At 40.8% G+C, this 25864-nt stretch overlaps 2 protein-coding genes and 1 long non-coding RNA gene across 4 annotated transcripts in view; 1 reads left to right on the forward strand and 2 right to left on the reverse strand.

Annotated features, from left to right (window-relative positions):
* CRPPA (CDP-L-ribitol pyrophosphorylase A) overlaps positions 1 to 7878 on the reverse strand; it is a 129933-nt gene extending 122055 nt beyond the window's left edge. Inside the window, exons 1-2 of one of the 2 annotated variants that reach the window (XM_075082952.1) lie at positions 7382 to 7857; positions 82 to 361 (exon numbers count right to left, since the gene is read on the reverse strand). In XM_075082952.1, coding sequence (XP_074939053.1) covers positions 82 to 361; positions 7382 to 7548 — 447 coding nt within the window. In that variant the 5' untranslated portion in view covers positions 7549 to 7857. Of the gene's footprint in view, positions 1 to 81; positions 362 to 7381 lie in introns of both variants that reach the window. The other variant, XM_075082953.1, reaches the window with a different exon arrangement.
* Positions 7879 to 15711: 7833 nt separating this feature from the next.
* LOC142052615 (uncharacterized) lies at positions 15712 to 23584 on the forward strand. Its single transcript, XR_012658906.1, has 3 exons — positions 15712 to 16891; positions 19727 to 19941; positions 22504 to 23584. It is a non-coding gene; the product is annotated as an uncharacterized LOC142052615 (long non-coding RNA).
* SOSTDC1 (sclerostin domain containing 1) lies at positions 21425 to 25328 on the reverse strand. Its single transcript, XM_075082954.1, has 2 exons — positions 24977 to 25328; positions 21425 to 22759 (listed from the first exon to the last, which is right to left on the reverse strand). Exons 1-2 carry the CDS (start codon positions 25179 to 25181, stop codon positions 22344 to 22346), a joined length of 621 nt encoding a protein of 206 aa, XP_074939055.1. The 5' UTR covers positions 25182 to 25328; the 3' UTR covers positions 21425 to 22343.
* Between the last annotated feature and the right edge of the window lie 536 nt (positions 25329 to 25864).

Consider the following 25864-nt stretch of genomic DNA (forward strand, 5'->3'; position numbering starts at 1 on the left):
AAAATCCTTATTTATCAATCATGATTTTACACTGCACAATATAAAGAACCCCGCAGAGTTGTACTGCTGTATAGTACATACCCCATGTTCTTTAGCAGCCAGAACCACTTTTGAAAGAATATCTTCTTCAACAAAAGGCCTCACTGCATCATGGATGATCACTACTTCTGGTTTCTGGAGCAGATGGTTGGAAAATTCATTCTCTGCAAATACTTTCAGTCCATTGAAAATTGACCGGTGACGAGTTATTCCACCTTCTACTATCATAACTCTTTCATGGCCATATTTTTCAATGATAGACTTCATTGTTTCAATGTTTTCAGGAGAGACCACCACAATAATGTTAGATATCCAACTTATCCTAGAAGGAACAGTACAAAAACAGAGAAAGTAGACATAAATTACTAAATAAAAGCACAGATATCTCCATGAAACAAAGAAATTCATATCAAAAGAAATTCAAGATGGCTAAATAAAGCATCTCTCAATACAGTCAAGTACATGTTTTCCTGTGTTTATTAGCACTCTAGCCCTAAACAGAGAATTACATGAGATGATCTCTACCAGTACATGGATGTCAACCAAAGTAACTGGAATTCTGGGAAGGGACTTGCTTCCAACAACCAGTTTGCAGAGAGGGTAAAAAAAAAGCTCCTTCTGATAACCCTTCAAAAAGCCTTCAAAACATTTCTTACTCCAGCCTCATTCCTAGCTTCAAATGTAACTTCTAAATAGTCGGCTACAACCTTTTATTTCAGCTTTCTCTAAATTCAGTCTCCAGTAAGTTGGTAAATCCTGGGACACGGAATACTCCATGTTCTACTGTGCCATATACTGCATACAAGTGAATAAGATGATCAAGAAAAACTCTGAAACAAAGATCACTACCAAAAGAGGCATGAGCGGTAATTGACAGATAGCTGATGAATCAAAACTGTGACACTTGAATATTGCCAGGAAATATTATACTGGTAGTTTACAAAAAATATATACACACATACACACGCAAAGGTTTCTGCTCTAGGAAGCTAGCAAAATGTAAAAACATAGCAATGATAGGTAAAATTGTCATAATATGAAAAAGCATATTTTTAGAGAACTTCAAACTTCTACTGTTGGTATCAGCCTAACTCTACAATTGAGAGGGGGTGTGTGGTGAAGGAGAATGACCCACAACCCACAAGATTAAAACCAGCCATAACTGAAGTTAGGCTGAAGTCATACTTGTGCCAAAGGACCTAGGAACACAAATTATAGTCACATGTGGCATAGCGTACTTCAAAATAACGGAAATACTGTAATTCAAATCCAGCTATTTGAGTGTCTTATTTCCTAAATGCTATGTAGAGAGCATAAGAAAGAATTTTAAATGGTCTTATTTTCTTCCTGTGTCTCCACAGATGACAGGAGGTTTTTTTAGCATGACAGACAAGAAACTTATCAGATAAGCAATGAATTCAAAAACAAATTACTATTTACTATATTGAAGTTACTCAAGTGTAGCTTACACATCCAACTGGGAAGGAAGAAAGACAAGTATGGTATATTCTCTCAGTTAAAACTAGTAAAGCTATTGAAACTAATTTTGCAGACACAAGATGGACTAAGGTACTATATACTTTCAGTTAGAAAATAAGAGTAAGAAATTTACAGTTCAGAAATACACAGGCTCAAGGTACTGCTTTCTACAATAACACAAGAGAAGGCATTGCCTAGGAACTATCCTTACTCCAAAAGCAGTCATCTGTGATACAAACCACTCCCCTAGAACTATGTGAAACAACAGAGCATCCTCCACATTCTGTACATTTTTTTATAACTAATAGAACTCCATGGAAAATTATTTCAATTAATTTTAAAATAACTTTTCAAAATAAAATAAATGGAAGTGCTATTAGCACTCTTCAAAAGAAAAATATTTGTCCCTAGGTTCATTTTATTATTAACAAAGGCATAAAATACCACCAAACCAACATATTCTCAGCATTTTTAAGTACTGAAATTCTTCAAATGTAAAATCTGAAGTAATTTGATTTCAAGTTTCATTTCAACTTGTCACCCACCACAGGTTCATCAAAAGGTTTTCAAATCTCTCAAATGAGTCCTGGCATAGTCTTACATTTAGCCACAAAACTTAGCACCTCTGCATGACTTTAACTCAGAACTAAGGCAAACTAATTGGATTCATGTTGGTGGTTCTTTTGAATATTGAGAGTCAGCCATTAAAATAAGGCAAAATTCAGGAAGAGCTATCTCACACTAAATGAGAATAAGAGCTCTGCACTTCTATTTGCAGAAAGACTATAGCCTTACACAGTTCGCAGAAACAGTGGACAGTCTGCACATGCACTAGTGACTGTGTAAGAAAAGCACTGACATTTCCCATTCTGGAGTCAAATGAAACAGATTATGAGGCAACTGGGTAGTACACAGCATCTTATGAGAAGAAGGGAAGAGAACAGAAGTACTGGCCAGCCTATGATAAATCTCTGCACAGGGGGTGGAATGGCTCAAGGCCTCCAGTGGTACAATACACCGAAAAGTGACAGGATGCGGTCACAGCTCCACCCTGTGTCTGGATAAACACATTTATAAACTTGAGTATGTCCTCCTTAAACTCATTCTGGACTAATGATCTATAATTAGAGCTGGGATTTAGAAATGCAGCTTATTCATATATGAGCATAAAGATATCTTCTAGATTGATCAGGTACAAGAACAGCTTAGGCTCTGAAGCCTAACACATCCCACCAAAACTCATGAAAGGTTAATTCAGTAAAGTATGCTGCAAATTCTCATGAATGAGAACTGTGCACCACACAGGTCCTTACTCTTTTAAAGATCTGCTTATGGAAATGTTGCAAAGTGTTTTAATGAAGCAGAAAGATATCAGTATACACTCAATCTGGCAGTAAATGAATTTTTTTCCCTTCCTCAATTTGTCACGCCCTTTTCTCCAGAAATACTCCATACTAAAATAATAAGCTCAGGAACTGCTGAGAACCAGTTTAAAAGTAGTGAACACCCTTTCCATTTTATAACTGTAATATTAGATCAAGATAATGCAAGCTTCAGAAAGAAGCAGCACAAGGCATGAAAAAGATCAGAATACTGTACCCCAATGTGCTTTAACATGCACCAAAGACAGAACTCTAGTGCTTCCGTACAACATAGGCTGTAGTTCTGAAGTGGAAAATCAGGTCTCATCAAATGAAACAAAAGTAACAACCCCATTTATAATCACTTTACAACTGTCCTGGGAGGACCTCAATAATAATAAAAGGAAAATAATAAGGCAGAAAAAGACTTTATGTTTGTTTCCTGCGACTGTCCTTCTTGTTGTCACCTACAGACAGGCAGACCAGCTGCCTAGTAGAAAATAATATTGTTTCCATCGAATTTCAAACAAACGTACATACATTTACATTAGCTGAGCTAGAACTCAAAGTAAAGGAGCTCATTAACTCAGCAACAGATTAAGCTATTACATGACTTCACATCAGAGACTGCAGAGGAAATGAAATAACTGATGAGTTATGCTCTGAGACTGTATCACCTAAATGGCATGCTCAAGTACAAATGTGACTGCGGTTTAACCCTCTATCAGTTCACTCAGATACAAACCAGTGCTGAGCCTGAAATCTGACATATGGCTTAAATACTCACACTCAGTTCCTCGAAACTCTTACCCAAACCAGTAACAACCTATCTAACATAATCTACTGAAATTGGCAGTTGTATCAGCAAAACGATCACAGAATCACAACCGGGCAGCCACTGCTGAGGCAGCTTTAGTAGGGTAAGATATGATCTTTCACTGCCACAGAAACTCTTCAGAGGTACAAGATAAATCATATTACTTTTGCTGATCTTACTATTCAAGCACCAACTGAGAAAAAGAACTGTCAAGAACAAAATGCATTCGCAGAATGCAAGCATAACTTCCTTTTGCTCCGTAACAGCTTTGATGTGACTTTATTGATAAATGAAAAAATATATGAATACGTATATATCTTTTAGTGTACAAAAATGGAAGCAGGAAGCTTTTAAGCCTGAAAAGTTTCACAGGTACATTAAGGAAGTTTTGAGCATCTCATGTACAGAAGCCATCCATTTTTTTCCTGAAAGAAAATGTTCCTTATTCCTTATTAGTCAGGCAAGACAAGAGAGATATCTTCATAAAGTTAAAACAAGTGGATTGTTTGCTATGATTAACTTATTCTTGAAATTGCTTATAAGCTAAAAATAATGATAACCGGAGAAAAAAACCTATCACAATAGATAAATTTAACAAAACTGTAATGGTGTGACTGTAGAGCCAGTGAACATGCATCAGCCAACAGGGAAAAATACTTGGCAAATAAACTCCACAAGACACTTCCAAAGAGGCGATTCTTTGGAAGCTTCCCCAGGTGATGGTTTTTTTGATAACAGGCTACCTGTTTTAAGAGACTACAATTACAGTAAACAAAGTAAACAAAACTGAAACCTTCATCGAAAGTTTTTTCCTGCTTTCCTCTTTCATAATTTCTCACAGTACTTTCAACAACCGGCAAAATATGAGCATAGCAAGAATAGCAGCAGCTTATTTGTCCCACAATTATTTTAAAATCAACCTTTACGTTAGTCTGTCTTCCTCTCTATCACTTTAGTAAAATATGTGTGCACATGTGCATAGAGAGCTGAGATTCCTCACTCAGAAAATTAAATGGAAACGTCCTGTTCTAAACAAACATACACACAAAAAAATAATAAAATTAAGGAAGAACCCTGCTTGTTTGTGGAGAAGCAAAAAGGACGAATGCCATTCTAGTTCTGTTGAACTTGATGCAAAAGCCTTACATAGTTCAACAAAAGCAGAAACAAATCCAACGGGAAAAACAGACTCCTAAGTTATCTAACACACATTAATTTTACCCCCAAGGTAGAACATGACCTTCCTATCAGACCCACTGCACCGGCAATAAAGCCCAATAATTTTTCCTCACCCTATTTTTTCTCACCTCCTCTTCCTAAGGGCACCATCTTTGATTATTACTGGCAGGCCAATGTCCCACGTGCTGTCATCCTATGCAACAGGTTGCACTACTTATTAATTCTTGTCTGCCAGTTTTTCCACATCAGTATTTAAGATTCTCACTACTTTCAGTTGAACAGTATAAAAATCCTTTTCTCATGATTTTTAAAAAACACATGCAAAGTAGCTGCAAATCCTGACTTATGTATTTCTATCTATATGTTGCTATGTTTTTTCCAGACTAAAAAAAAAAGCTCAAAAATAGCTGCAGCAGCTGAGATAGCCTGCAATAACTTCTGTTGAACTGGTTAATGAGTCAGTGATTCATTCAATTACAGCAGATCAACAATAGACATCAGAAGACAATATCAAGCTAAACACAGAAAATCTGCCACTTTTGTGTCACAGATTATGTGACAAGCTGCAGTTCTTCAGTATCACATTTTTGCACGTACATTTGCTCAAAGAAAAAGGTACCTCTTTTACAATTTTAGAGTCAAAAGTAAAAGTGTTAAGATGAAAATGAAAGCCTTTCCAAGCTTCAGAGTACATCTGTTCCCAACTCCCCATACAAACCAGGCAACACTCCAATTCAGTGCAGAGATGGCAGAAAGCTCTGCCTGTGAGAGCACTGGCACCAGTTATTGCACTCCCAAAGTTAAGCAAAAGCACTAGGTTGTTAATCTCACCATCAACTTGGGATCACGCGCCTGGTTGGACTGTACAATTAGAATTCAACCTTCTAATTTTTTGCAGCTTTAGGACATAAATATAACACTGTTGCCCAAAGAACTGTTATTTTCCCAGGAACTGTTATTTGCTTCCAGCTTACTGGCAGCAAAAATGAAAGATTTTTTTTTTTTTTAATTAAAAATGTTTTATTTTCCTATGAATATCATTTCCTTCCCAAACCTCACACTGTTCTCTTTTCCAGGTCTCCAACATACTGAGTGAGAATATTATTCTTCTCTGTAGATTCCCATGACATTTTGGCAGAAATTGCAGCTGTGACAAGCTTTGGATTGGAGGTTTTGCTTACTGATGTGTTTAGCTTTGTGACTAGCTGATGTTGAAAATTAAATAAAGAAAACAAGCAATATTTCTTTCATAAAGTAACAAGTGACCTGAGGGAAGCCTCTCTGGGTGGGAATGGAAAAAGACTCCCAATTTTGATGTTGTACAAGTTTCCATGAGTTAAGAACTCTGGGAGATGTTGGCAGTCCCATTTCTTTTCAGCACCCTCCGTTCCTCCCCATTTGTTTTCTCTAAAACCTAAGGTTTGTTTTTCTACATGTTACTGCAAAACATCCAGAACACATCTGACACTCCACCTTACCTGCAGTGTTTCAAGTGACACTAGATACAAGGCTTACATTATGTTAACATTTGACAATAATGCATTAACTGTCAGTCACATGCCTAGAACTCAACTGTCTTATGAAAAGGAAAAACCTGACTGCGAAGATATCCCATTACTGAGATTCTTTGCTCCAACGTAAACAAAGAAAAGTTATACAGGCAGCCTCACACTACATGAGCTATCATTTTCTAGCCCAGAAACCGTAAGGTTTAAGTAATGGGGCTTGCACTTAAAGCAAGGTTTATGGTTGGACTTGAGGATTTTAAGGGTCTTTTCCAATCTCCATGATAATACGATTCTGTGATCTTAAACAAAGCCAAGGGGGCACTTAAGCCTCCTGCTAAGTCAGGGCGTTCCACCACAGACTATATGATGAAGCATAATGCAGTGCTCTAGACCACTGAACTATTCCCATTGTGAAGAGTGGGTCTTTTTTCCAGGCCTCTGGACACCGAGACCATCTCCCATGGCTATGGCACAGTAGATTTTCTTTCAGTGCCCCTGGAGAGTATCACGCCTGCCTCCAATGGCAATGGTAGGCTTGCACCTCACCAAACCAGCCGCTGCAGCGACAGAAACCCTCAAGCTTCGAGGTCGAGGGCCTGGAGCAGACCTCCAGCAGCAATGGAAAGTGGCAGCACCTGAAGGCGTGGGCAGCGCCGGGGACGTGGATGCCAGAGCCCGGCAGGGGTGGGGCGGGGAGAGCGCCCGGTCCCTCTGCCCCGGGGAGGCGGCCCGGCCGCAGCTCGGAGCACGCCGCTCCGCGCCAGGCCCACCTGCGCCCAGCCCCTTCTGACACATTTGGGCCGCGGGGGGTGAAGGAGGGAAGACCCCACCGGCACACAAAACCAAACCCCCCGAGGCGCGGCCGCTCCCCGGACGGCCGGGCGGCTGCCGGCGGCTTTTGGGCACTGGGGCACGGCGAGGACCGGCGGCCGGGCCTCAAGCGGCAGGGGAGGCCCGCAGGGCGCGGAGGGGGAGCCAAGCGGCGCCGGCCTCGTTACCTCTCCATCGCCCGCACCGTGTAGCTGACGAGCGGCCTCCCTTGCACGGCGCAGAACTGCTTGGGGGTGGCGCTACCCAGGCGCTCCCCGCTCCCGCCTGCCGGCAGCACAGCCGCCACCGGCGTGACGGCGGGCCCGGCGCCGCCGCTCCCGCTGCCGGGCTCCATCTGCGCCGCGGCCACTCCGCTCCCCCTAGCAGCGGGAACGCGGCCGGCACGGCGCAACCGCCCGCGCGCCTGTTTTATTTGCCCGCGATCCAAAGAATCCAGCGCCCGCCCGCATGCCTGCCCCCAGCGGGGACCAGGCCCTACACCTCGCCCACCCCGCGCTGAGACGTGTGGGCCCGGGCGCGGCCGGGCAGCCCTGCAGCGTACGACCAGGCCGCGGGGTTGGGGGGCGGAACGCCAGCCCGGGACACCCCAGCAGGGAAGCAGCCAGCACACATCAGCACGCCCCGACCACAGCGGCCATTGGCCCTTTAAATGCCACCGATTCCTCAGAGCGCATGCGCGGGCGGGCCGAGTGACTCCCACCTGCGCCCGGTCGGGGTGGGTGGTGGCGGTGGCGGCGGCGGCGGCGGCGGCGGCGGCGGCGTGTTCGCGCGCGCGCGGCCCGGGGCCGTTAGGCGCGGGGCGGTGCGGCGCGGCCTGCGGAGGGCCGGTGGGAGGTGATGACCGTTGTGTCCCGCCTCGGGCTCCGCGGGTCCGGGTAGGGTGCTCTGTGTCAGTCAGGAAATAAATAACTGGTGTTTGAAGCCGAGGGGAAGGCGGGCCGAGCCGGGCCCCAGCCCCCGGCCTCCAGAGCAGTGCTTCTCCACGGGCTGGCAGAAGGTGCCCGCCAAAACCTGGCGTGCGTTGCCCTTATGCTAAGAGGGAGAGATTGCAATAGCAGCGGTCAGTTCACTGGGAGAAGCTGGGATGTTGCAGCTCATCTTACGGTGTTACTGTAGCAGTAGCTGAGACAGGTTGATCGGAAAATCCCCAGGGCTGATAGCCCTTATGCAGAGGAGGCACAGCCCAGGGAAGAGGGGGCTTACTAAGCATGGCATCAGGTCACTCATCTGTAGTCAGCAAAATAGGTCTCAGGTTGATATGTCTGGCTTCACTGTAAATCTTAGGCTCTAACTTGAGTGTATTTAAGTACTAATGCTACACTTATCTGAAAATTTTGGACATCTCACTGTGAAGATAGCCTTGCAAATCTGAAAGAACTGTTGTGAGCGTGTTGCTGCTTATCAGGAAGCAGTGAGGGCCAGCCACTCCAAAAGGGAAGGGGAGCCTGGAGCGGAGCACAGTGTCGAGGCAGATGAGAACAGTAGCCTCACCAGAGATCCATCCATCACCAGGATGCGAAGCATGAGTCAACGTCAGGATCAGGGCCACGGGGTCAGGCGTAGTCGAGTGACCACCAGGTAAGGTCTCAGCAAGGCAGCAGGTCCCAGGGCAAGCCAGGAAGCTAAGCCAGTGGGTGTGCATCAAGGTCAGGGAGATACCAGACCAAGTGCAGACGTAGGGGGCAAAACAGTAAAGAATTTGCTTAACAGTAGCTCCCAAGGGAAAAGGAGAAAAGGAGGGTCAGGCCCTTGCTTCCAGCTTTCTTCATAACAGCTCTTAATAGTGGAAGAGCTGCCTTTGGTCTTGGCAAGCTAAATTCCTTAACTCAGCCAACTAAACTTCTTGAAGGTAGGTGTACTTAGGGCCCTAACACTGTCCTTTTTGATACTACTTTTAGATAAAAATCACTCTCTTACATGCACGCTGTCCTAAAATGACCAAAGACTTCAGAGCCTGCAGGATTTTTTGATCTTTATATCTTTGAGAAGCTAACTTATTTACAGCTTTTGGGGTTTCTCTTAGTTGTGTTAAGAGGAACCTAAGTAGAACGCATATGGAGGCTTTTCTGAGGACTAGGTCTGATTGAAAAAGCGGCATGGAAGGAAGCTGGTAATGGCCTAGCTAGGCTGTTTTGCCAGTGCCACCTGTGGACTGGTGTAAGATGACGATACGTGATCGCAAAGGCATCATAAGTAGGACTCATAAAATAGGAGCGAAGTGATCCCCGCTAGCAAAGGCAGAGTTCACAGATACCCTTGAAACCTACAATCGGAGGAAAGTTCTGGAAAATTAGTACTGTGGAGAACACAGGTACTATACATGCAGTAGTGTCTTGACAGTTAAGGCAATCACATCAGCTCATATCATGAAGTGAAACATGAGAGGGTCTGATGGCAAACAGAGGAAAGTATTTTCAATGAAAATATACGTACGTGTCTTGTAGATAATGATGTCTCCAGAAGCTTCTGTAAGGAACAAATGTATTATCAAAGGCATTGAAGGAAATGGGCACAGAAGAGGAAAGAATAAGAGTTATACAGATTGCTGAAAAACTTATGGAATAGAGACCCTTTTCACCAGTGAAAGCATTAGGTAGAAGTTGAACTGCCTTCCTCCCGATAAATGTCTCATTGTCTTCTGGATTGTTTGTCATGTGGGATTTTTATTTTTTAGAAAATCCATTGGCTCAGAAACTGTGTTTACGTGTTTCTTTTCCTTTTCAATGGGTCTTATATTTTGTTTTCTTGGAAGTTATTTCTGTACACCTAATTCCTAAATGATGACATATATTTGTCCATTGTCTTTTTTCAGGACTTCCAAGTTTGCCTTGCCTCTTCCCCTCTGTGAAGACTGCCGTCCATTCAGCATCACTTCTTTGTTATCAGATGCCCAAAATGATTTTTTTCTTCTTTACGTAGGCACCTCCAGCATCCACAATCATCCTGGATCACATAGGTTACATTATTCTGACTTTTGCTTGCAGCAGTTCTATACAAACATGTTCATGGCAGGTTATTTTGCAACGTTCCCAAGTTTTCAGTTTTTTCAGCATAACAGATCTTCTAACCTCCATTTATAAAGCACACAGACATTAATCTAGTCAACTGTAGGTGATTTTCCAGACTTTTATCTTGTTTGCATTATTATAAGGAGTGAAATAAGGTCTTTTTAGTTCCCATGGCTCCTCGCACTGTACATTGGTTCCTGGGGGGTAGGTAGGTAGGATGTTCACAAACACAAACACAACCTTCAGAACTATTTTCCCCTTCCTTCTTGACATTATTGTTTTGCACCTCTTCCCCCTACTCCAATGGTCTGTTGTGCCTAGCACCTTCTCTGTTGCCCAGTGTTTCCCCACTTCATTTCTTTCACACGTATTAATTTCTTCTGTGAAGGAAAAAAGGCAAGAGAGATTGAGGAAAGAAGACTGCATGCCAAAACTGGTTCTATTCTTGTTCTGAAGCTCATTTTCCTTATTATGCTACATGGATGAGGCTTGCTCTGTCCAGAAGAAATTATATTTGATAATAATTTTCATGGATACAGACTTCAGTGTCATCAAATATGTTGTATATTTATGCTGAGATTTGATGATCCAGCCAAAGAGCACTTTGAAGCTGCCTTTGGCTACACTCAAACATCAGATGTCTCAGAAGTTTTCATGCTTTCCACAGTCCCTATGGAGACAAAAGATGGTTGTGTTCATAGCACCTGTTAGTTCTTCAAGAAGCACTTCAGCATAGATTCTTGAGGTCTTGGTTATACTGAGTCTAATACTGCTATTTCTCTTTTATTTTCTGTTTTCTTAGACAATGATGTGGAAGGAAGAGCATGTTTAACATCAATCAATATCAATTTACCCTGTGTCTTAGCGTGAGTTTAGAAAATTGGGATTTTCAGTTTTACATCTTCTTAATCTTGATTTGATAGTAACATGCAATGAAACACAGTGGCATTTTGTGCATACATAATTTGCTTCAGTTCCATTTTTCATTTTTTATTGGATTAATCTAATGATTTCGTTTCCGTGCATATATATGTGCATTCTCATATATAAACAAAAAGTAAATTCACGCATATTGGGACAACAATTTCACACAGTTTTTAACTGGGTAAACAGGGACAGAGGCAACATTTTTGCCTCAAAGCAAGTAAAGAGCAGGCTAATCCATCATTTCTGTGCAGGGGTATAACATCTGAAACCACAGTAGTAGTTTGCAATTATGCAGTAAATATGCCAATCATATGTTTAAAAAGAAAAGTGGGGTTTTTTTCTTTTTTTATTGAAGAAAAGATACGTACAGAAGATATGTACAAATTGGAATCAAATTACAGAAGTGAAATTCACCTGAAGATTTAACTGCTGGGGAAAAAAAATCATCTGTTTCTATGACTGAAACTCATAATAGTGTTTCCAATGAACATTAAGTTGTTGGAGTGGCAGTAATCATACTGAAAGGTTTTTGTGAAAAATGAGTAAAAGAGTAAAATTTCTTAATTTAAAATTGCAATTGAGTCTTCTGTAGATGTGGTGTAAATTAATTAACTGAGAAGCTGTCTGTCTCGTAATTTGTAAGTTCTTGAAGCATTTTGTTTTTAATGTAGGCAAAATAAGATTAATTTATCTTTTCTTGACTAGCAGCAAGGTTCACTGTTGTGTGTTTTAAAGGGCAATGCATGCAATCAAGGAACACTTTGCAAATTAAAGTGAATTGTGAAAGCAAAATCACAAAAAAATATAATGCTTCCTACCATGGAAGTGCAAGATCTATAAAAGACAGCATAAAGCTAAAAATATTTAAAATCTGAGGACTGTTCTTGCAGCTAACACAGTATCTGCAGCGTTCTGAGCAGTGATGCGGGCTTTTAGCCAGAACCTTGTGTTTGCAGAATTGTATTTCACTGATTTTATCGAGATATATAAGTTATTACTTCAGTGGTGGCAATCCATAAAATGAACATCCAGAGTTGTAAGTAAGCAATTGGAATGCCAGTTCTCTTCAGAGGCGTTTTTTGTTCAAGTATGGTAGCAGTCTTGGCTTTCTTTAAGTCACCAATTACTGTCTTTAACCGTTGAAGTCACTGTTTACAGAGACAGACAGGTTCTTTGCATATCTAGAGAGATTAGAATGTCCCCCAAAAGGCAGTATTTCAGGTTTTATCTTGCATGTCTGTTGCTGTTTGTAGCAGTTCACACCAGATCTCAAAGTCTTAGGCTTCATCATCATTTCTACAACTATATATATGAAAAAAAAAAGTTGAGAAAGCATAGTCTGGGTAGGCATTTTGTTTCCAGATATTTTATTTCAGTTCTGATTGATTACTAGAAAAAATAATCATGTGACAGTTTTCTTTTATGCTCTTCACAATCTTTTACTTGTTGCCTGTGACTGGGACCTGATCGACACTCCACGTAGCCCTTTTGCACAGACTTACACCTTTGCTGTTTCAGTCTTTGTTGCACAGCAGCTGCCTCAGAGTATTTTCTCTGTGGTGTCAGTGGTTCCCAAGTCAATATCATGTCATAGGGAACATATAGCTTGAGGCAGTATAATAGATATTGGAATGTTGAAAAAGGCAAAACTATTTTCCCTCCAAATCATAATTAACACCTTCAGGGAAATCTTATCTTATTTCATATTAGCATATTTTTATGTTTGTATTTTTACAAATATGATTGCAAAAGGTTATTTCTTGCTCTGAGATTCTTTGATGAAAGATGCTATAGATGTGTAGAATATTTACATGAAGTGTTGTGCTATTGATTTGCTCCTATTGCTATGTGGAACTGAGATCAAAACGGCATGTATTCAGCAAGGGAGTTATGTACATGCATAACTTAAATGATGTAAATAGTTGACTATCAAATATCAAAGAGTGTTTACGTGCCTAATATACAGTGTGCATAGAATCACCTATAGATCAGATCCCTAAGGGGAATTCTAAGTGCTAGTGCCTTCATATACAGTTCTGCAAAATATTTCTGATGTACGGTTTTGATTTTTGATAAAATGGTGTAAAAAGCTGTAAATTTCAGTCAGGGAGGTAGAAGTGTTCCATGATTTTTAGTTTGTTAATAGTTGAACTGTAAATAGTGAATATGAATGCTACGAATGTAAAGGAAATGTGGTCTCTGCACACAACGGAGTGTTTTCCTACTTGCACATCATTGTAGGTAAGTGTTGAAAAAGATATGTTGAGTTTCACCTGTTGTGTGGTGTGTTTTATGTCACACTTTTGGCATTGTTTTACATGGTCCTGGTAGGTAGATTTCTTCTAGAGTCTATGAATGAATAAGTCAAATATGACTTGATACACAGAGGAAGCATCTTGCTTATGTTCTGTGCAAGTACTAAAGAAAAAATTGACAAGAGATTTCATCTGATGTTTGACACATATTTTAAAGCTTCATCCCAAAATATTACCTTCACCCGGGAGTGTTTATCTGTTCTCTACTCGATAATCCTTTAAGCTATTTCTCTGGGATATGGAAGGTTAATTCAAGAGCTAATGAGTACTTTGTGTACACAAAGTAGAAGAATTTAAAGGTAAGAGAATTACCCCATAGTATCTAATCCAACAGTTCATGAGACAGAGAGAGTCCCTGACTGCAGGAGTTTTTGTGAAATTCAAAAAGGTTAAAGACTTGGAGAAAGTCTTCTACCGCTTTGGGGAGTACTTTGGCAAGTAGGTGATGAGGAGGAGGCCTCGTGATTTTTCATTAGAAATGGTTGACTAGTCTTAAACGCTTGGGTCCAGGAGTCTCTTTGCAGGTTCTAGGTACATTAGTGAGATGTTAAGTAATGCCAAGGTTGGGTAGGCCTATCTGCTCAGCTTTAACGTCACTGTTTATTGTGCTGGTTTACAGGAATCATGTTTTAGGGTGTTTGACTGCCAGACTGCATTGTATGGTGGCCGTAACAAAGTTTTAAGACGTGGTAGTTGAGGGACAGAAATGCCCGAGGCTGTTTTCCACTGTCACTGTGACTTAACAGCAGCCACCAGCCATTAGGATAGTGCCCTATCATCTCAGTAAAAAAAGAAACGTTTAATTTATTCTTTTTTGACAGGCGTCCAGTCATGGCTGGAGAAACGGTTACCTCTGAGGAAAGTCTAATGGTAGTTCCCTTTTCCCAAAACAATTTAAAGCAGAACTAGTCTATGAACTGGTTAAATATGTGGTATTAAGCCACAGATGCCAGTGATACAGAATGATGTAGTGAAACATCAGAGAATACTTAAGAGGTGAACTTAGAGTTGGAATAGAGTTGGGATTTTCAATGCTCTAAATCTTTGCCTTTTTTTTTTTTTTAAATTAAATTTTGGTGTGTGTATATTATCATACCGTGTTTTACTGCTTTACCATGTTCTCTGTTGTCACCATGGAATATTTGTGAAGGAATGTGAAACAATTCACCAAACTTAAAGTGATGGAGAGAATCAAATAGCACCAATGAAATATGCAGATTTAGTATGAATAGGAGAACAAGCTTTACTATTTATTACTACAGAAAGTATTGCTTCTGTGTCTCGTCATGTTAATAATGGTCCTTACCCTTAAAATGCCAGGAATGTTATTCATTAGTCCCATGTCTGAAGAACATAGATGAAGTCGGTTTGCCAGAGTTCATATAGGAGGGATTCCATCCGTGTAAGTTTTTACTTAACAAGTGAAGGCTGGTCCTATCTATATCATCAAGGACTGAAATTGCAACAGGTAAGACAAGATACCATCCAACACAAAAATTGGACTTTGCCTTCATTGTGAATTTGTATGGTACACATTACACAAAACAATCATGCGGCTGGTTCATTTTTCTGCTTTTGAATTTTTAGTGCTACGTTCTAACCTTTTTGGCAGTTTGTAAGGGAAGTGTGTTAAAATGCAGCCTGCCTTGTGGGAAGGTTTGTGCATCTTTTTTCTCTTTCTAAACAGTTGCTTTATAGTGAGCAAAACCTGCAGGATAATAGTGCCCAAAGACTGTAGTCCTGTCCTAATCCTTTGCCTCATCCTTTGCTGGCTTGTCCAGCTCTAGCATGAAAATGTCAAATTGGAAAGGGTCAGTCCTTTGTTCCTGTTCAGTTTTTAGAAAGATCAAGGTTACTGATTTTTCCCAACTGCAGCAATGTGGCTACCTGTCATCCAGCAATTATACAAAGACTCAGCCTATTTAACATATACCACTGAGAAACCATCAAAGGTTAACCATTTTCCAACATACTGATCTAGCTGGATGCAAATCAACTACTCAGAGAAAAAATGCTCTGTATCCTGTTACTGTTTTTCTGAGTAATGCAGTACAACTCATCTTACTTTAAAAATTCTTCCTGACACTTACCCGTGCCAGTACACTTGTGTTTCCACATACATTGTTTTCTTCGTTACTGAACACTTCAGAAAATGGTTTAAGTAATGCATCCTTTATTTTTTTTTCTGTCAGAACAGAATTGTGGGTCAAGAAACTGAACTACTGGAAAGAAAAGAGCTTGGTCATTGAGGCACCGTGGGAAAGAGGACTTAGATTTTGCTAGAGCCAGAAGTTTCAAAGTGGAGGGCAGAAGCAGGCAGATTTGCAGGGGTCTGCAATATTTGAGTAGATTAAAAGTACCACAAAGTACTGCATTCTTAAGTTAAAATTCAGACAGTGGCTTGAATGGTCTAATTAGGGCGTTTATGCAAGAAGTATGCAAAAAAGTATTTAAGCAAATAAAAATGGAAATCCATCTTAATACTTACTTTATGCATGGCAAAGGATGTTGCAAACATTGTCTTCTGGCAGAAGCGTCAAGATTCATAACCAGTTACAAAAAGTTTGAAAGAAAATATGGGGACAATAGTTGCAGAGCACTAAAACAGGTTTTATGGATAACTTCCTACCTGTATTCTTAATGGTCTTGTTCACAAAATCAGATTACTGTAATTTTATAAGGGTAACACTGAGAGGGAATCTACTGGTAGATTTTATGTAGGTTGTAAGCAGGATTTTGAGCCAAATTCTTCAACAAGGAAGTCCAGGTATGTGGTAGTCTGATAGCTTTCAAAGAAACCTGTATGTGAACCTTTCAGCTTAGGCAGTATTCTTTCTCCTCGGAAAGAGGAGGCTGTGGTCACCCACCAGAAAATATGACCAATGCAGTGAAACATGAGTTTCTGTGAAGATGTCAGATTCTGAAGTCTCCTGACTTGCTCTGGTTCTGCGTGGAATGTGTGGATGGTACAGACACACTGAGCTGTGCATTCTTCCCTTTACACGGGAAGAGAAGACATAGAGTCAGTCAGAAATGGTTATCTAGAATTTAGACTTGGCAGTCTATTAAATCCCAAGGGTAGCATGTGCATTGGCTAATGTTTGGCTTGGCAATCTGCAGACAGAACAAGTCTTTTGAAATCTTATGAAAAGTTGTGGTGATCAGAAGAAAATTAAGGACAGGCAGCACATGCTGTCCTCTGCATGCCGTTTTGTTCTATTTTTTTGATCAATTTTCTCTTCTTTCTCCTCTTCTAGACACACCCAGATTCAGACATTTCAATATCCAAAAACCAACAATGCAGTGCAGCAATACAACCTGTTCCCCGCTGCTACAAGCTGTTCTGGCTACTGTCCTAAAAAATGTAATAAAGACGTACAAAAGCAAATGTTTCAGCAGGCTTTTTCAGTGGGGGAGAAAAAAAAAGGTAAGTGATCCTTGCTAAAACCAAAATTTTTGCAGCTTTACATTTTAGAAACACGCAGACCTCTGTTCTCCATCCCAGCTTAATGGCCATAGGGAATCTAAAAGAGCTTTCTTCAACCCATCCCCCAAAAAAATGAATAAATAAATAAGTAAATAAATAAATATAATAATCTAACAAGCAACAGATGTTTAAACTTGCTTCAGCTGCAATTAAAACAAAGTCTTTGTGCTACAGAGTCTTTTTTAAAGTTCTGCATAGTCCTTCCATTTCTCAGTGCTGTTCTTGTGGTAGGGCCGGACAAGTACTTTTCTCCTTAGGCCCTCTCCCTCAATTCTCCACTGTTTCGTATAAAAGAACTTTAATTAATGTGCCTGGTTAGCCCTTCTTTAGCCCACCAAAGCATCAGACTTTACAGACTGGTTTATGCTTTTACTAAGTTTCTTTGCAATTTCCTCACTAAGTCACTGGGGATAACAAAATAAATCAAATGTGGAACTCCTGGGTCAAGTCAAAACATGACTTTTCCTCTCAGTAGTCAAAATTAAAAAATGATGCATCCAGTCATTCTAAAAAGAGATTTAAAATATTTCTGTATCAAAAAGCAAATGTATTGTAGTAAGTACAGTTCAAAACAGCTAAGTGTTTAAACAATGAGGCAACAATACACTATTGTACAACTACTAAAATAGGCCAGGGGACAAAAAATGGACAAAGTGTTCAACAAAACATTTTTAGGTAATTTCATATTTTTTACTTAAGTAGATGATAACAAAGGCCACTTTTTGACAGCAGTTGCCTTTGGGGTTTAGTAAATGGAACTATAGTGTTGTTGCAGTGTATTCTGACTTAGGCCTCTTCTCCAGGGACCTAAAGATTTTTATTTTCCTTTACGTTCATGAAGTACCATATTCCACAAACAGTCCTACTGAAGTCAGTGGTCCTGATTTTCATTTATATTAAGACATCTTCTGTATTTCTTTGTGGTTGTATAGAGGCATTAGATGGCCTGAACTCCAGCTAGGTAATGTAACACAACCTCACTCACTCTAATATGTTGTCAAACCAAAGTAAGTTAAGAAAAAACAAACACCTGAACTGGAGTTACAGTCCAGTGTTTGTAGAGATTTTTCTCCGCAATTAGTAGAGACTAGTTATTTTCATAGCATGTAGTTTGATGAGCATTAATTTAAGAATGAAGAGTATTTTCTGTCATGGAAGTACTGAGGAAGGTAGACGCTTGAATCTTAACTCAGTGGTAGGCAATATCACTTGTAAATCACACTCTTCTAGTGTGTCAGTCCACATAACTCATATGATGAGTGAGCTGAAAGGCTGGATGTCTTTCAGAAAGATGCATGGGCAGGCTTTTTGTTGTGGGGGCAACGTTCAGGCAAAATTAACAAATCCAGTGACAGAATGTCTGCTTAACTCATAAATCTCTAGAGAATTTTCAGTTTTAGCCTGGAGCAATGTTTATATGTATGTCAATGAACTTAAAATCAAAGCCCCTTGCCTGGCCTACGGGAAAGGAAATGCATCATGAGAATAGGATACCTTCCAACACTAAGGATTCCTTATAATTTTCCACTGAACACCTCCAGGTTAATACTGTAGCAACAGGACTCTCACAGTGGAATGTGTTGAACAGTCCTTTCTTGATTAATGCTGTACTTCTTCAGGAAGGATATAAAGGTCAAGGTTAGGAGGACTACAGTGATTTACTAGCAGAAATCTGTTAGGTATTTTGAAGGGTGTAATTCAAAAGTCTGCTTTATTTCCAAACAAATGACTGAACTTGGATTGGGTGGTTTTGATTCCAAGACTGCTGGAAAGGAGAGAGCAACAGATTTGTTACTATTATTAAAAAACTGAATAAATAAACTTCTCAAAGGGCCTTTCTAGTCTAGACTGCAAGTGTCAGGCCATTCTGACTTCTGGAGTTGATAATGTCTTAATGACACATACTGTCTACCACTGCCTCTATGAAGTGTGCTTCTGAGTGCTACCATGCTATCAAAACAATCAGCATCTGGCTAAGATTCTTTCTAGTGATGTCTAAGGAAAATTGATTTCCATTAATTATAAAACAATTTACCCCTTAGCTGGGGGCAGTTGTCATCAACTCGAAAGTAATGAAATAATGATGGCAGATTAACAGATTATTTCTAATTTATTCACTTTTAGTTTTCTAAAGAAGGAAGTATGAAAACTTATTAGGTTCCATTTAAGATGTTTGAAATGCTTTTTAAGAAACCCCTGGTCAACTTCTATATATTCTTAGTATAATAAATCTAGACTATAGTGGTCTAATTGGTGTAAAAACTTACCTTATCTGCTCTACAGATATGCTCTCCACTTTGTACTTTTTCAAAATGTTTACATGCTTCTTGTATCTATGTGGCTTACTATTTCATGTGAAAGATAGGAAAATTCTAGCAAGTTTGTCTTTTCTTTTTAGCTCTGAAATGAACACAAGAAGATGTATTATATTTAAAATTATTTCAATTTAAGCAGTATATTTTTTTCATTGAATCTTTGAGAAACTTTGGCAAGATTCTCCACTGTAGATACAATAATGATGGCCCATATCCTACCTACTGCCACTTTACATGTTAGGGACTCTCCATATAGAAAATACTAGTTGCATGCACTCATATAATGCCTTTTGTCTGCATCCTTGGATAGACCCCTGTGAATTCACGTGTAACAGGATGAAACAGAAGGCATATTGTAGAGGCTGGTTGAAGCATTCAGAGCTAGGAGAGGAGTCACAGAGTAACATTATTCCTTAAGAAAATTCAGGATTAACATATTTCTAACACTGCTTTCCTGCAGATCTCCCCCACAGAAGGCCAAAGTCGTGGCCAAAGAAGAGACTACAGCTAACCCAGGTGTCACTTCAAAGTTAAGTTGCTGCTGATGGGGAAAGCTCCTATGGGCTTCCTTCATGTTCCAAACTGAGAGATGGGCTCCACGGTCTTTCTATAGCATGTCCAGCAAACTTCATGAAGTCATCCTAATCGAAGCATGTCTAAATTATTCCCCTTCAGGTAGGTCTGCAGGAAAAAACAAACTAGGAGTTATCTCTACTGCTAAATGCAAACTCTTATTAAATGTGCATATTGTTCCTACAGTTAAACTTCACTAACTAGAAGAGTTGTGAGCAAGATGTGTGGGTTTTTTTCACCATTCTTACTTCTGGGAGTCAAACACAGAACAGGCAGGGCAACTTTACTGATGTGTAGTGACTAATCGCTTTGAAAAGAATTTTGGTTAAATTTTGGTCCATTATCTCAATCTTTTGTGCTTTGTCATCTTGAAAAAGTAGCTGGAGAACAATTTAAAAGTGGATAGATGTTTGGCATTTGAGAATAATCTTTCCTTCATAAAATGGATTGAACAAGACTCTAATGTCTGTTAAAATAAAGAACTAGGATATCTGTAGGTCCACTGGACTGGTATGCCTAGGAGCAATGTCATGTCACCATTCTCCCTGCTAGCTCCTTTATTCATCATCTATCCTCTTAGGCTTAAAAGAAGCATCTTTAAGATCAGAGAATTTAAGCATAAATTGTCTCTAATCTCATCGTTCTGATATTTTCACAATCACAGAACTTAACTTGAAACAACTAGGTCATTAATGCAATGTTTTTTAACTGTACCACCAACTAGATCACTTGGAAAAAAAAAAGTATATATCCTTCTTACATATAGCAGTTTTGAAAGAGAATTCTTCAAAGAGAGTAGCTTTGAACAAAAATCATTAAATTTTGCAGGTAAAAGTTAGGATTAATTAAGTGAAGCAGTAGCAGTGATTTTCAAACAGTTCTGCATTAACCACCACAGAAGATCTCTGCCAAGAACTTCATAATGAATTGTTTGGAATTAAAATGCAAAACGGAATAAGAGAAAGAAAAGGTCAAAGAGACCTTGTGTGACACCTTATCAGGCAAGACTTTCCTTGCCCTCTTCTTGTGTAATCTTTTCTTTGGGTGCAAATGGGTTGTAAAAGTTAATGATTTAAAATCAGCAGAATCCCGTGATGAAATCTCGCCCATAGCTTTTCAGTATAGTTTGAAAGATTAAGAACAGGTGATTCGGGGACTATGTGTTGAAAGGTAGATTGCTTACTGTAAGAATTTGTGGATGTTGTACAGGACTCTGTTGGCTCTATGGGAAAGATGAACCTACATGTTATTTTTACCATTAGTCTTTGACTTGATCATCACTAATGAAGAGCAAAAAAAAAGTGGTGTCTTACTAGCTTGTAAAACTTCCCAAATATACACTTCTTCTGCAATGTACAACTTGAGAATTGTTAAATAAGAACCTGGCTCGGACCAGTAGTAAGTACCATCTGTAAAACAGCCATACAAGATTTTTACATCCAAAAAGAATCCACAGAAAGATTGTTTTAATATTAAATATCATGGATTGATTTTTTTAACCAGACAATGTTCTCCCACTTTTTCAGATTAAATGTTGTGACTGATTAAAATGTGTGCATTTCAATATACAGAGCCAGACAATATGGGATTTTAGCAGTGTTTATTTTTTTTGGGGGGGGGGGGAAACCAAACCAATGATTTTGAAAGGAAGTCATCATATCTGTCTTTTGATTGCACACTTTTAAACAAAAATAATACAGAGTGGAGAATGAAAACACCAATGTTTATGTTGCTACTTCAAAATAACACCTAAGTCTATGAATGTTCAAAATTAAAATATATATCAAGAACGCTAAAATGTCTATTTTACATTATCTACAAAATATATGTTCTAATCCAGCCACAAATCATAGGAAAATACTTTGATACATGAGGAAAGCTATAAACATAAGAACATTTTGGAGGGAAATAACACACATAAAAGCTCATTAAATAATTACAACAACAACAAATAAATAGTTTGTTCAGCTTTACTTTTTGATTGCTGCCATGCATATTTTAATTTTTGGTATACTGAGATAAGACAAAGGTCAGCATGCAAGGCGTTCTTTTTTAGAATGAATCTGAAAGCAGATACTAGGTGTTTTATTTTTAAGCTGTTGTTAGAAGTTCATAAAACATGATAGAGGAGGCAATAGATGTGATAATTAACTGTTCACATGAAAACACACAACAAAGCATCTTTTTACAAAACAGACTTCGGTGAATACTCATGGCAAATTTTCTTTGCCTCCATGGCTGGAGAAAATGTAGAAGTCTGTAGTGTGGGTTTGAAAGGCTTGTGTTATTCTCCATCTTGAGCATTTGGAAAATCACCCAAAAGGTCCATATGCTGAGAATGCCCCTTTTGATTTTGGTCAAAGCAATAAGCATGTAGTGTCAGCTGAGAACACAGCAATGGCAGACTTGTCTTTAAGCAGTCAGAACGGTAAAGCAAATGGTTACAGGTGAGTTCAATTCTGGCAGGAGGAGAGGGATATGAGAGAGGAGAGAATGTCTGACTTCTAACTTGTACTATGTTTGCTGGATTTACTGGCTCTTTTCCTGTCTTTGTGATGCTGGATAGGTTTTGCTTGAGAGGTTCCCTCAAAGTTGTGGCTGGACTCATTGTGCTGCCTGGTGTATCGCTTGCACTTGCAGGCCGTGACCACAGTTATTTTGTAGGTTCTTATACTTCCATCCTGGCACTGAAGCTGGATCCTCTGGGTGCGAGTTTTGTCATTGACACATCTCCACTCTTGCGAGCTCCGCCTGCTCCAGTACTTGGTTCCGTAACCTCCTCCAATCCAGTTGGGGAGCAGTGGCAAAGGGAGGCATTCACCAGCACACACCAGCTCCTTCAGGGGATTGATGCTGGTGCACTGGCCATCTGAAATGTACTTGGTGGATCTCAGCTCCCGACAGCCAACTTGAACACGATCTGCAGAATGCACAGAATAATAAACACTGAGATTCAGGATGGAGAGATTTCCTTAACCAGTCATTTTCACAATAACAAGCTGTGTTTTGCAGGAGTTAAAGTAGGCTGTAATCTTTACAGGACATCTCTCTAGTGTTGTGTCCCCCAACACAAGGGCCTCAAGCGCTGATGGTATCTCTGGGTATTACCACAGCATAAAGAAATCGTAATGATATGCACTTCAGGAGCTGTGGTAGAAGAGGCAATTTTATTCTCTATTCTTCTCAGGGACATACCTTTTAGGAGAGAAAAAATACCCCAAGGGAAGAAATGTTTCCTGCTTGTTCTCAGTCTAGGGAGTCTGCTCTGTGATGTTTACAACAATTATGTTGGATCATTAGCAAGGGGGGAAATAGTGCGTTGGAAACTGTTTATATGCTTTTAAATTAATTTCAAATAGTGTGTTGCTTCTCATTCCATGGTTAGAGTAGACTGAGTCTCCCTCTGAACTCAGATACTGGAGAAGTAGTAACAGCCGAAGTTACTGGGGAATGGTGTTGTCCGTGCAAAGTGTGAATGATTAGCAGTAACGATCTCAGCGCAGTCATTCTGCACTCAGAGTAACACCATCTTTGTATCAAGAGTAGTCTTTATATTACATGTAACATAGAGGATCCTGCAGATTCTCTCAGGCAACTGTCATAGAATCAACATGCAGAGCTTCTCATACAGGCATGTTTGTACCCGTCTGTATGTGCAGCTCTGCACCCTGCAATAAACACAACTGTTTATTTCAGTAATTACACTTTGAAATAAACGCCCACAGTGCGCTTAATTTTAATAAGCAATCTTTACTGGCTATGCTCTCCCTCTTTCTGAAGGACAATTACGGCACAGATTCTACACACAATGCAATTAACTAACGCCTTTAAAATAGAAGTAATTACCAGAAACGTTTTAGACTGAATCATAAAAGGCTTTGAAGGTGCATCTATGTATCACAGCTACAGGCTGCTTCTGTTTCTACTTGGATTTTTGGAAGCAAGTTCTGGAAAGAGACACCGAACTGCCATTACTTCATCCTGTGCCCCGTGTCTCAGGATGGGCAGCCAGAGGGACTGTAGATGTGCAGGCTGATCCAAGGGACTGTTTACAGGGCTGTTCTCCTGCCTGCCTTGCAGAAAAGACTCAAGCTTGCCTTCCTGCAGCTGCACACAGGAATGTACCTGGAAGCAGCTGGTCACAGATCTGAGTTTGTCTCTCCTCCTGTTTTTATGTCTTTCCTGGCTTGGCTCTTCTCCAGTGACAGCTCCTTGACGATGAATACCTACTGGGCTGCTCCAGTAATCTCCTAATGATGAGATGTTTCCTGTGCACTTAAACCCTTAGCATTCATAGAAGCTGACACACCTGGCTTAGCTGAAAGGTATCGGTGTCACTTTTTGCCTTCACTTTCCAGGGATGACGCTATTTTTATCGAATCGTTGTGGGTGGGTTGGTGTGTGCATTTGTGTCCGTCTCTATTTGGATTTCTTTCATTTTAAGGAGGCGGGCAGGGGAGGGAACAGATAAAGTCAGCAGAAGGTTTCCAGATCCCCATTTATCTGACATGTATACATAAAAGTCGGCAGGAAAAGACTAGATATAAAAAGGCAAGTCAGAGCAGAGATCATAGGGAAATTACGAGCTGATTTGTTTACTTTTCGCTGGAGGTGTTGAGCAGGTAAGCGCTACAGCAGGAAGTAAAACTAAACAGCGGGAACAAAATTCAGAGTTTTTTATTGCATTTGAAAAGTAGCCCAGACGCCTCCCCTGCCCGCAGTGGGAGGGTGAGTTAGGAAGGCGAGCGCTTTGCAAATGCCTCTCGCTCCTTTTCCTTTATCTTGCTTCCCTGCCGGATAACCCATAAACCCGGCGTTCCCGGACGAACCTCCCTCGGGAAGTAACCTGCCCGAGAGAGCCGGTCCCGCAGGACTCGCACGGGGGCGGGAGGCTTGCTCGGGGGCCGCCCGGCGAGGCACATCCCAGCCTGGGACCAGCAGCATCTCCCCTTGCGCGGCTTCCCCGGAGGCGCCGGTTCCCCGGAGGCGCCGGTTCCCCGGGCGGGGCAGAGCGGGCTGCGGCAGCGCCGGGGCTGCGGCGGGGGGCTCCGCTCCCGGGGCCGGGGGGGACCAGGGGCCGGGGGGGCGGACCAAGGGCTGCGGGGCGCAGTGGAAGTGCCGCCGGGAGGATACTCACTGTTACGGTCGGATCCCGCGCTGGTGTAGTGCCTGCCGCCGTTCCTGGCTTGGTTCAACGTGCTATTGCTGCTTGGGCTCGCTGCAGCAGGTTTAACGACGTGCGAATAAAGGATCTCTGTGGCATCGTTCTTGAAAGCCGAGTAGCTTTTCGTGAAGATGCAAGCTAGGAGAAAGCCATAGAAGTGAATGGCAGGGAGAAGCATGGTTGGTTCAGTCTCTGGCAGAGCTGGATGAAATCTTTTTCCTCTGCTTCTTCTGGGTAACTCTGAAATTGCTCTTGAAGGTTTCCTTTATATATTCAGAGAGGCTTGGCATTCATTCAGGTGTAAAGTTGTGGATAGCTTCAGAATGAAAACCCACAAAAGGGGTGGGATCCCTACATGAGCCTGCGAAGACCTTTTACCAATCGGAGAGAAGGCTGCAGTAAAGGAGGAGTTAGATGCACTAATTGCAGGATTCCTGTTTGGGGCTTCTGAGGGTACCAGAGAACTCTGAGGCACCGCACAGCAGCATTCGGGCTGAGGCTGCCCTGCGAGGGCAGGCTGCCGGCTCTGCCCTGCCATTCCGCAGGGCCCTGCCTGCCTGGAGGTTTTGTGTGGTGGGACTGACACGGTGGCAGAATCGGCCTTGTGCAAAGTTACGTCCCCTCTTCTCGAACGTGACTTTCAGAAAACTTGCCAGCTCTGTAAGGATGCAAAAGTTTACAGAACTTACAGAAGACTGCTAGATACACAAATGCTGTCTGCTATATACCCAGACCATTTAAAAAAATATTGTGAATAATTTAAAGCTGCCTCTAGATGCTTTAAATTATGCAGCTTTGATCAACAAGGAGCACTGCTAGAGAAAGTACTTGTTTTAGGGGAATATTCTCTCCCTAGTGTGC

The sequence above is a fragment of the Phalacrocorax aristotelis genome, chromosome 2, assembly GCF_949628215.1.
Source record: "Phalacrocorax aristotelis chromosome 2, bGulAri2.1, whole genome shotgun sequence".
Taxonomy (NCBI): domain Eukaryota; kingdom Metazoa; phylum Chordata; class Aves; order Suliformes; family Phalacrocoracidae; genus Phalacrocorax; species Phalacrocorax aristotelis.